Here is an 11,256-nt window from a genome sequence, read left to right as displayed (position 1 = left end):
GTCCAGACCGTCAAATTCTTTTGCAAATCAAGAGGATAATCCTGAAACCAGTCAACATGTTCGCTCTCTATCTCACAGCCGAGCTTGAGGGGTGAGTAACTCTCCTGGTCTTTGTGGTACCGATTTCGCTAATCTTACTAGGGTCACGAACCTGCGCCCCGACGACAGCGAGGGCAACCCCTTCTGGTACACCTTCAAGGTCCAGTGCACATCTTGTCGCGAGGTCCACGACAAGACCGTGGGTGTCAACCGCTTCGTATGAACTTTCTCTGTTGCGCCTTTGACGAAGCCCAGTCACTTACGAGCATTCAGGAAAACAACGAGATGAGCGGTAGCAGAGGCGAGGCCAACTTTGTGTGGAAATGCAAGAACTGCAAGCGCGAGTCTTCCGCCTCCATCAAGGCCGCTCCTGCTCCTTATGAGCAGGTTGAACCTGCCAAGCAACGAAAGATCATCGAGTTCGACTGCCGAGGTCTGGAATTTGTCGATTTCGTACCTGAAGGAGAGTGGCTTGCGGAGGGCGTGGACTCGGGCACCAAGTTCACTGGCATCGAGCTCACCGATGGCGAGTGGTTCGACTACGATGAAAAGGCTGGCGAGGAAGTCAGCATCAAGGAGTTGAAGTGGGAGGTTAAGCGTGCTTAGATGGGATCGAACTATGTGGTGTGAAGCAGGATGATGTGGAGTTGGTGGCGGCGGTTGAGAAAAGGCAGGCGTATTCATACCCTTTTTGGTACATCGTGGTATGCGACTGAATCGAGCATCCAGATATTTGATTTGCAATGATCAATTCGCACGAAGGCAACGACTTTCCTCAGTCCAACATGTATCGGGTATTTAAGACCTCTCTAAACTAACCTATTTCTACAAGAAGGTCTTCCCTGCCTTCTTATTCCATGCATGGCATCATCACATACGTTGCAAAGCCAAATCATCCCCTCTTCGTTTGTCCATCTATGTTTGGGGGCCAGCCATCTCCAAGGCTCTTATCTGAAAAGCCTTGCGTCATGTTGCATCAACGGTAGTGGTTCGTTCCTCCTCGGGACTAAGGCAGGCCTCGGTCCTAGAGCGAACTTCCACTCCTTGTGCAAGAAACAAAATCAATGAGACCCTTGCATGGGGTCAACCAGAGCCTAGTGGTAGACTCCTGTCCAAGTCCTTTCGTCGTTGCGTTAGTCGTTTGCGATCCGTTGACAGAAGGTCTTGCGGTGCACAAATTCGGTGATGACGATCTCTCAATCATCCCCATCCCGAAGTGTGTCATTGCAAAACGCCTTGTCCTGCTTTGCTCAGGAGCTCGAATTTCTCCTACTCTGACAGTGGTATGTGAGACGAACGTGTGTATTCGTTGTTTGCCCCCTTCATGAAAGGGGACGCCTGCAGAATCAGAGATTGTAATGCCCCAGATACAGGTCTATTGCCTTCCCTAGTCCTGGAACATTCGCAGGCGTGTTTCAAGACGTAGCAGCAGTGAGAAATTGATCACAAAAAGTAATCGCCGGGCCCGCGACGGTTGGCAGGAACGTGGCGTTGATCATCGGGAACTGCAGAGAAGATGCTGAACTTGGGACTCATGTCCTTGTCCACAGTCATGATAGATGCAACATTACCGCAGCGGTAGCAGTAGTTGGGCGCAGACCAGACGGTAACGACCGAGTTCTGAGGGAAGTGGTACTACGCAAAGGTCAGCGATGCAAATAACAACGTGGAATGAGTCGTGTACCTTGTAGCCCTCATTCACAAGCTGATGAGCTCTGGCAATGAGCTTGAGACCGTTGACGTGGTTGAACTCAGTAGCCACCTTGTCGCCAAAGAGCCAGCCGGCGCCACGCGGGCTGATAGCCCAGGTTTCGACGTCTTCAGGGTCCGACCACACAAGATCACAAAATGCGCCCTCGTGGGGGATTTCTTGAGCACGAGCAACAACACGAATCTGGTCAATGGTGCGGATCTCGGGGCTGAGACCACCGTGGACGCAGAGAAGCTCGCCGTCAACAATGGCAGCCAGAACGAGGAAGTCAAAGACGTGGCAGCATGCCTTCCAGACCGAGGCATTGCCGTACTTCTGCTGGCACTCCTCGTAGAAACCGTAGACCTGGGTGATCTGGCGAGACTCGTGGTTGCCACGAACGAGAACGATTCTGTCGGGGTATCTGAAAATCAGGTTAGCACGCCGAGACGTTTTTATTTGAGATGTTGACGCCACATACTTGGCCTTCAGGCACATCAGAAGAGTGAATGTCTCCAGACTGAAGTAGCCACGATCGACGAAGTCGCCCAAGAAGACAAATCTGGTGTCGGCAGACTGTGAAGTTGCGCTAACCTCAACGGCAGAGTCGGGTCGGGAGGTCGTGGTCGTATCGGCGGCAGCCGCCTCGTCGTCGTCTTCGTCGTCGGGAGTAGGACTGCCAGCGTTCTTGAGCTTCTTCTTCAGCTTGGGATTCGTGATCTCAGTAGGCGGCTCGATATCCTCGGGGCTGATGACCGTGGTGGCTGTCTTGGGAGCCTCAACTCGAGATTCGCCAGGCATGCCACCTGCAACGCGGAACAGCTCCAAAAGGTCGTAGAACTGGCCGTGAATATCGCCGCAAATTGTTACGGGAGTGCAGACAGGCTGAATGTTTGATTCTGATGGTAAATTGTCAGTGAAACGCAATACCAGGCCAACATTTGGGCATTCTTACCCTCCATCAGAACCTCCTTTACCAGCTCGCAGAGTTCCTTCATCGCGCGCTCGGGTAAATAGTGGCACTGTTTAGCCTCCTCTAACCACTCGTCCAATCCGGCGTTGGGCGAGAGCTGGGCAGGGCCCGGACGGGGAATGTGGCTGGCCATCTTGTTGTCCAGAATCTGTGCGTGGACCTGGGAATTTGCCTCAGCTTCGTATGGGTCGAAATCCTCTGATATGTTCGGGTTGAACTCTTCCGTCAACTCGACCAAGTCGTCTTCGCACTCGTCGGACTCGTAGTAGTCCGGATCGAATCCCTCGTCGAAGTCTTCGATGTCTAGGGTTCCGCCACGAAGCCGTAAGTTGGATGAGTCGTCTTCGTTGGTGAGATCGTCGGGACGTCGAACAACGCGGCCAACTTGGGCAGTGTGCACCACAGGCTCCTCTGAATAATCGAAGTCGTCTTCTTCGTTGGAAGTCTCCTCGGGGATAGTCTCGGGGACGGGTCGATTACCAAACGTTCCACAAAAGATGGCGGGGGTATCGTTAACGTGGATTGATATCGACGAAGACCGCTGACGGCGTCTTGGGAGAGTGGTGGAAGGCTCTTGGGGACTCGAAGCGACCGGATTTGACCTCAGAGGATGTGGTGGGTTAGCGGGCTGAGCGGGGGGAGGGGCTTCAGCATGTGCGAAAACGGGCGGCGGGATGGTGGTCGCAGGGGGTAGCTCTGGAAGAGGTCGAGGCTGCTGGGCAACACTGGTCGGAGATTTGCTGTATGCTTCAAGAGCACGTTTGTCGTCGGCTTCGCGACGCGCGAGTCTCTGCAGGTGTTCTTGATAGGGGTTGTCGAAGCCACCGACGACAATGGGGCGGCTGAAATTCGTAGCACGAGGGCGTATCAGCTGCGCAGTGCGGTTGGCAGCAGGTAGTGTGGGGATGTAGCCCGCTCTACCAGGGACCGAAATGCCTCGACCACGAGTTGAACCTGACGCAACTGGCGGAGGAGAGCTGGTTGTGGGTGCCTGAGGAAGACGCGGCGACTGCTGTGATCGGATTCCAGGGTTTGGAGTCGGAAGAGAGAACGAAACCTCCGTAGAACGATTACGTGCACGGCCGGCGCCGGGAGGTCCACGTCTCGGTACGTTGGTAAGCGGATTGCTGAATGCGAGGTTCGCGCGCTGAATCGCCGCTTGAATTTGTGCTTCAGTCGGCGGTCGATAATCTGACTCCGTCGCGTCTCTCTGGACACGATTTCCCTCCGTCGTCGTCTGCGGGGCGATTTGAGTTATGTTGTTCTCATCGAAATCCGGAAAAGCCTCCGGAAAGTCGTCCTTTTGCGACTCTTTGTTCTCGGCGGACTCGGTATCCTTGCTCATTGTGGCCATGGCGTTGTGGGTGATTTTCGGCTAAATGATGTGTCGGAACATTGTTTGACCGAGGGAAAGTGTGAAGGGAGAAGTTTATCCGAAGATTCTCCTGAAGAAAAAGGGTGCTTCTCCACAAAAAGAGAGCTATCCCAAAAAGGTTAGACAATTCTTATCTGATAAGGCCCACTTCATGGCGGTAAGTGCTCTGTGCACCATTCTTTCAGATCTGAGGTTGATTTGAACCAAGCCACCCCGCGCGTCAACACCCTTGCATCACATATTGACAACATCCACACGGCCACAACTGTGACCCCTTGTGTCCAGGGCACAGAGGCAATCTGCTATCCATACGGGGCTAACATCTAAACCTTGCTTTGCACGTAGCTTGCATTAGTTTCAACAATAAACCAACCTCGAGACAAAGTCGCCCAATCTATTCGGAGTTCTCCAAAAACACAATCGCATTTTGGAGTCCTACAAGGCCCTCCAACCACGATGGCGACGTCGAGCGCCCAAGGCGCATCGCGCAAGACGAACGGCGTTCTTCCAGTCTCGGGCCAGCAGGCTACCGCCGATGCGCCGAAGTCGAACAAGAGTCGTGCTCCTGTCGAGGGCGAGAAGGTCGTAATTAGAAGACTGCCTCCTGGCCTGACGGAGCAAGAGCTGTGGAACAACCTTGGCGACGAGTGGAAGGCGGGACAAGGGCTCGTCAGCTGGCACAACTTCGAGACAGGAAAGATATCGCAAGAGTATGTGTGTTCTACTCGGCTCCTTTCGAATCCAACTAATCTCGTTTGACGTAGCCCCGCGAAGTCGTCGAAGCCCGCAAGACTCTACCTGCATGTCCTCAAGCGTGAGAATCTGAACACATTGTCTACCCTCATCCAGGCCAAGTCATGGGAGGACGCGAAAATGACGTCCAACAACCCATGCCTCGTCGGACCACCCGTTCTCGAGCGTGCTCTTTACAATAAGATTCCGAGCGGCAAGAAACGAACCGACCCGCGACAGGGAACGATCGACCAAGACCCCGAATTCATGGCTTTCCTCCATTCTCTGACCAACCCGGAGCAGGACAAGGAGAATGATAGTACCGAGAATAAGGACGGAGAGGAATCGAAGCTGGAATCTAAGGTCACGACGACACCTCTGATCGAGTACTTGAAGGAGAAGAAGGCCAACAAGGCGAAGGAGGCTGCTGCCGCTAAGAGTGCGAAGCAGGCCAGGGAATCACAAAACACCAAGGGCAAGGGATCGGCGACCGCAGAGGAAACCAAGAAGGGTAAGAAGGATTCGAAATCAGAGAAATCGACGGACAAGCCCAAGGAGACGGTCAAGATTCTCACCAAGAAGGCGACTGCTGAGGCCGCCAAGGCAGCGGAGGCGGTTGCCAGTCAAACCACCCAGAGTTCGACGTCCCAAAGCTCCGCCGCTGCATCAGACGCACCCAAGAGTCGACGAGCCGGTATTGCGGCTGCCGCGCGCATCCTGCAGCGCGATCTTGGCATCAGTCCCGGAAGCGCCCATAGAAGGGCTCGACTGGATGCTGCCAAGGCCGAGGCGGAAGCGAAGGCCACGACTCCGACTTCGAAGGAAGCAGCTCAGCCTGCGCCTGAGCCCCCTGCTCCCGCGGCGCCTCCGGCTGCACCAGCGCAAACATCCTCGAACGCTACTCGGGCTTCTGAGCGTGACACAGCGCCTACCGCGCCCAAGTCGGGTCGCACTCGTAGGGGTGGGGGCGGAAAGAACGCAGCCGCCAACGAAGCAAAGGGCAAGTCCAGCGAAGCCACTTCCTCCAATACCCCGGCTCCAGCCAAGACCCCTGTCGTTCTGCTGAAGAAGAAAGACGAAGACAAGCACAAGGAAAAGCCGGAAAAGAGTGAGAAGGCTGAGAAGGCCGAGAAGGAGGCCTCCTCATCGCAGTCAGCTCCGGCCAAGTCCAACCCTCCGACAGGACCTAAGAGCTCAGGCAAGGGCGGCAACTCGAAGAAGGGTGGAAGCTCCAGTGCTTCAGTCACATCCGGTGCCACCCGCGGCTTCGTTAAGCACGCCAACCCGTCTCAGGGCGTCACTGAGAACCTCCTCAAGCAGGCCATGGAAGCCTTCGGCACCGTCATCTTCGTCGAGATCGACAAGCGGAAGGGCTTTGCCTACGTCGACTTCTCCGACCACGAATCCCTCGTCAAGGCTATCACCGCCAGCCCCGTCACCGTCGCCCAGGGTACCGTCCAGGTCCTCGAGCGCAAGGAGAAGAAGCCCGCCGCCAGCAACTCTAATGCCAACGCTTCTTCCTCCTCCAACGCGCCCGCGGCGTCTTCTTCAACGCCGGCCGCCAGTAAGGACAAGGAGGCCAGTGCCACCGCCTCCGATAAGCCGGAGGAGCAGCGCCACAAGCGCACAAGACGTGGTCGTGGAGGCGGCAAGGCGAAGGAACAGGCCGCCGCTGCCACCGCCGCCGCGGACAAGGCTGCGGGCGCGGGATGATTTCTGAAGCGGATCAAACCAAGAGGAGATTTTGGTATTATTTTTGTGCCTTGCATGGATCTACCCTACCTACATGGTGCACCGCCGCACAAAATCTTGCAGCGCAGCAGCATGGCATGGCATGGCAGCGGATGACAAGCAAGAATTTTTCTTCGCAACGCTGTTCCTGCGTTCCTGCCCAAAGGGCGCGGGATGATGGGAGGTTGGGCTCGAAGCAAGCAAGCTGACCATTGGGCGCGCGTTTCACCCCCCTGGATCCCTGGCCGCCGCCCCCTACCTCACCTTGCCCGTCACACACGCCGTCGAATCGTTTTGGGGAGGGGGGAAAGAAGAATTCGACTCCTCTTTCCCCCCATCCTGCCAGGCGAGAACGATCAGCGTGGACGGGATGTCTGATTGCGGGAGCGCGGCGCGGGACATGCGCGTGAGGCATGAACGGGTGGGTCGGAGGTCGAGGTGATTGATGCGCCGGTGGGGAGGGGAACTGGACAAGGATGGGAATTCATCGCATGGGGAAACGGAAATGTCACTGGGTCTGGTCTCGCGCGATTGGACGATGAAAGTTATTCTCGTTTTCAAACGTCAAGCTTGGGGCTCGATTCAATGGGATGATAGAATCCCCTATCCCTAAAGGTATCCTAGATCCTCCAGCGTACAACAAAAGAAGTTCCGTATTCCCATAAAAATTCCGTAAATTCCGTGAAAGCCATGTGCGATCGTTCCAGCGTGTAAACGGCAAAAAGTCTATCTAAAATCCCGTACCGTAGACTCCTGTACAAAGTAATACAAAACACCAAATTTTCCCATAACAGCCCGAAGAGGGCTTGATTCCACTACACGAGATCGTCTCATTCATTTTACCAAAGCCAAAACACCGTAGAGAAGAACCGCGAGGAAGAAGCCGAGCAGGACGCCGTCCCTCTCGCGAAGGGCACGCGCCGCTCTCGCCTTGACACCCGCGAGCCAGAGGACCTCGCCGGCTGCCCTCCGCGCCGTCTTGAGCCCGGGCAGGCCGTCGATGGAGGTGAGGTTCGTCTCGAGCTGGTACTTGTGGACGGTGTTGTTGTCGGCGCGCTTCTTCCAGTAGTTGTCGAGGGTGGGGCGCTCCTCGAAGACGGAGAGCTCGTCCCTTTCGCCTTCGGGATGAGAAGCAGCGCCGCCGCCGCCGCCCTTCTCGAGGGACCCGTCGTCCGACGCCGCGGCGGGGGCGTACAGCTCCTTCCTGACCATGGGAACGCCAAACCCGCAGGAGGTCTGGACCTCCCAGACCTCGCCGAGGACGACGGCACGCGCGCCGTCGTAGGTGTCCCGGCCGGCGGCGCCCTTGGGGACGATGCGCTTCATCCAGGACTCGAACTCCGGGTCATCCCACTCGACGATGCGGCTGCGGCAGAAGAGGCGGAGGATGCGCGGGGCGGGGCCGAAGGACATGAACATGAGGGTGAGGCGGGCGTTCTCGTAGGCGTGGGCGATGGTCTCGCAGCCGGAGCCGGTGCGGTCGATGTAGGCGACGAGGTTGGGGCCGAGGACGGCGAAGTGGGCGGAGAGGCCCTTGGGGGAGACGTTGATGTGCGGGAGGTGGGTCGGCGCGGAGGCCGTGAAGAAGACGGGTTGGCGGGCGGCCCATTCCGCGAGGTCTGGGGTGATGGAGGGGTAGAGCTTCATCTTTTTTTTTTGTCGGGGTTTTGTGGTTGCAGTTTTTTTCGAAATGCAGTTGGCCGATGAGGGGTAAATGGGAAAGGCTGGAGTGAACCAAAGGTGTTTGTCGTCTCAAACGTATATAAAAGGGTATTGGGGTATCGCAATGTTGATGGAATGAAACTGATACAAGATTTGATACAGGGAAAAAAGAGCAATGAGAAGCGGTCAAAGTTGATGAAATATGAGTCCGTGACCGGCAACGACGGTCGGATCCGTGAAGGATGAGTCAACCGAGTTTGCGTATCGTCCCAAGTCGAGCCAAGGTTGTTGCGCCATCGGCGTTCCTCGGCCGATGCGGGGTGACTTCGCCTGGATCTTCATGCCTCCTGTCACCGCGCCTGCCGGTCTTGGAGATGGGCGCTGCGGCGTGGTTGACAGGAATGGGCGAATTTTTTTTAGCGGGGTGCCTGGGATGTCTTGCCAGGGATGTGAAGAATTTCCGGTGTGATTGTGACCGGATAATGCAGGATAATGCATCGTAAACGTATTTTCTCTCGTTAACCAGAAATGGCCCGAATTGGTGCGTCGCACAGGGCTTGGTCTTTTGTTGCGCATCGTATGAATTTTCTTAGTACTGCCGTCCTCGAGGGGGCTCGGCTTGCACGGCTTGCAGAGGGTAAGGGTAATAGTTGCCGTCCTCGGCGAGATAGGTGCCGTTGTCGTAGGCTGCGCTGTCGTCGTAGGTGGTGACGTTCAAGTTGACTTGCGGGCGGGATGACGTGAAGGACGAGTCGGCGCGCTTCCGACGGGGACGCTCCGGCATGGAGGTTGTCGTGGCGGCAGCGGTGGATCGAGGGGCGGAGGGTCCGTAGGGCTCGATGTAGCTCTTCCGGGTCGAGCTGCCGCTGGAGACGCTTCCATCGTCGGTGCTGTCCTTGAGTTCGAAGCGGCCCTTAAGGCGGAGCTTGTCCTCTTCGTGACGCTTCTCGCGCTCCTTGCGTTCTTTGCGCTCCTTGCGCTCCTCACGCTCCCTGTCCTCGCTGCTTCGTGAGCCGGGCGCCTTGCTCTCGCTCCGGCGGGCCTTGCTTGCGCTGCGTTGGATCTTTTCCTTGGGAGAAGGGGGTTGGGCGGGGATGGCACCGGTCATCTTGACATCGCGGTCTCGAGTCTGGTTGGAGCGGGCCTTGTGGAGGTCATCGCGGAGCTTCTGGTTCTCCTCCCTGAGAGTGCGCTTCTCTGCGGCCAGTTTCTTCTTGTCGTCTTCCAGAACCTCGTTGGTGTTCTCGATGGCCTTGAAGCGGGCGGTGAGGTTGCGAAAAGCTTCTTGCAGCTTGGCGTGCTCATCCTTGAGACTGGAATGAGTCTTTTGCAAGTCGTAGAGGGCCTGCTTGGAGCGATCAGGGCTTGCATCGTAGCTATCATGGTCAGAGCCAACGCCCGAATCGCTCGCCTGCCGGCGGTGACCTCTGACTGACACGTTGGAGACCGGCTCATGAAAAGAGACACGGTTGGAACTCCGGTACTCCTTCCTGTTGGCGGACATGGCTGCTGAGTTTTGTCCTGGCTAGGCTTGTCGATGAGTTGAGTTTGAGTTGAATCGATGAGCTGGGACCGCCGCAGCAGCAGGTAAAAGGCGAAGAGCGAAGCGGATATTCGTATATAAGTCGCGTCCTATTCGGGCAAAGGCAGAGTTTTCGAATTTGGATGTGGGTGGTTGTGGTGGTTGGCCGGCCGGGTTAAGACAAGTCGAGTGTGTGAGTCAAGTATAAAAGCCGGAGGGCGAGTTGGGTGGCAGTGTAATTTGTTATTTTTTTTCCAATGGAAGGTTGGCGGGACTTGGGCAGCAACACTAAGCGAACCTGAAATGAAGGGGAAAGGGGGAAGGGAAACGGGAAATGCATCGGCTTGGACTTTTTATTTATTTAGACACAGCCATTACGACTTGTATGGACTGACGAAGGAATAAGAGAAATAAAATAAAAATAATCGGACTCGGAGGGAGGGAGAGAGAGAGAGATGGGTGTGGATTGCATTGCGCTGCTGCTGCCTCCGGGGCTTAGTCGCGATGGGTTATTGGGAGGGAGAGGCACAGGGAAAAAGGACCATACGGCAACGGCTGAGCTACTTGCGACATGCCTCCGTCGCCCAAAGAGATTACAACATTCCTGAGGTATTGCATCGGTAGTGGCCATGTAGGGCTGGCATCCCTCCTTGGCGAAGTCCTGCAGAAGAGTCACCGCCTGTGTACTTTGATTTCGTACGGGACGGGACCGAGCACATTGCGGGACGAGGAGATGTACCCTGTTCTCTGTTTCCCGCTGCATTCTGCATGGCATCCACCGTCTCTCCCGCGCGTCCACCATTCCGCCGTTCGTCTGCCTGGCGAACTGCGGGTTGGAGAGAAACGGGAGGGACGTGGACTCGACGAGAACGAGGATTGTCTCGGCGGTGGGCCAGAACTTGGATGCTCCAAGGTAGGGTGGGGACGGGAGGAAAGTGGAAAAAAGGCGATTCTGTCTGGGACATGGAATCGCCTCCCATTTCTGCCGACTCCGTTCACGATTCCCATGTATTCCTCGGTCCAGAGGGGGTACAGAGTAGAGGTGGGAGGCTTTGCTGCGGTTTTCTCGGTGTGGGAGAGAACGCTCATTGGTGATGAGTGGCGGTGCAGGCGTCCAGCAAGGCAGAAACGCAAAAACGGTTGCCTTTTTTTTCGCCGGATTTTTCAGTGGACGCCTTATTTCCCTCTTCCCAACTGTGTTGTGTGTGCGAAGAATGGTTCGCCAATGCGGGCTACATGGCCTAAAAGTACCCAGCAGATTGGTCCGCCTACGAGAAGGCAGGCTGGGGATGCACTTGCAGGACCCCGATGGGGGAGAAGAGAGCAAGCAGACAGAACATGGCGAAGCAAATGCGTGGTGAGGTGATTGAGGGGTCTGCGGCATGACAACTGAACGAGCAGAGAGCGACGGGAGTGACAGCAACGACGTGAAGATGCTCTGCTTGGCGCTGCGTAGTCCTTTTCTTGCAGCTATCAGTGTGTCGACTGTCCCCTTGATCCTGTTCTGTCTCCAGGATGATGATGTGCGTCTG

The 11,256-nt window shown here is 56.1% G+C and overlaps 5 protein-coding genes across 5 annotated transcripts; 2 read left to right on the top strand and 3 right to left on the bottom strand.

Annotated features, from left to right (window-relative positions):
* Positions 1-56: 56 nt before the first annotated feature.
* On the top strand, positions 57-645 carry CkaCkLH20_04743 (duf866 domain protein; the record flags this gene model as incomplete). Its single annotated transcript, XM_038887462.1, has 3 exons — positions 57-91; positions 142-256; positions 313-645. The coding sequence occupies 3 exons, from the start codon at positions 57-59 to the stop codon at positions 643-645; spliced, it is 483 nt and encodes a 160-aa protein (XP_038747069.1).
* Positions 646-1,482: 837 nt separating this feature from the next.
* Positions 1,483-4,056, bottom strand: CkaCkLH20_04742 (protein phosphatase 2a; the record flags this gene model as incomplete). The annotated part of the gene is made up of 4 exons (XM_038887461.1): positions 1,483-1,674; positions 1,724-2,153; positions 2,211-2,628; positions 2,685-4,056. 4 exons carry the CDS (start codon positions 4,054-4,056, stop codon positions 1,483-1,485), a joined length of 2,412 nt encoding a protein of 803 aa, XP_038747068.1.
* Positions 4,057-4,533: 477 nt separating this feature from the next.
* CkaCkLH20_04741 (uncharacterized protein) lies at positions 4,534-6,522 on the top strand (the record flags this gene model as incomplete). Its single annotated transcript, XM_038887460.1, has 2 exons — positions 4,534-4,787; positions 4,842-6,522. The coding sequence occupies 2 exons, from the start codon at positions 4,534-4,536 to the stop codon at positions 6,520-6,522; spliced, it is 1,935 nt and encodes a 644-aa protein (XP_038747067.1).
* Positions 6,523-7,374: 852 nt separating this feature from the next.
* CkaCkLH20_04740 (pyridoxamine phosphate oxidase family protein) lies at positions 7,375-8,187 on the bottom strand (the record flags this gene model as incomplete). Its single annotated transcript, XM_038887459.1, has 1 exon — positions 7,375-8,187. One exon carries the CDS (start codon positions 8,185-8,187, stop codon positions 7,375-7,377), a length of 813 nt encoding a protein of 270 aa, XP_038747066.1.
* A 604-nt stretch (positions 8,188-8,791) lies between these two features.
* Positions 8,792-9,706, bottom strand: CkaCkLH20_04739 (uncharacterized protein; the record flags this gene model as incomplete). Its single annotated transcript, XM_038887458.1, has 1 exon — positions 8,792-9,706. The coding sequence occupies one exon, from the start codon at positions 9,704-9,706 to the stop codon at positions 8,792-8,794; it is 915 nt and encodes a 304-aa protein (XP_038747065.1).
* Positions 9,707-11,256: the final 1,550 nt, after the last annotated feature.

The sequence above is a fragment of the Colletotrichum karsti genome (assembly GCF_011947395.1).
Source record: "Colletotrichum karsti strain CkLH20 chromosome Unknown Scaffold13, whole genome shotgun sequence".
Classification (NCBI taxonomy): Eukaryota; Fungi; Ascomycota; class Sordariomycetes; order Glomerellales; family Glomerellaceae; genus Colletotrichum; species Colletotrichum karsti.
Note: the sequence above shows the minus strand (reverse complement) of the source record. Positions and strands in the feature narration are given on the sequence as shown.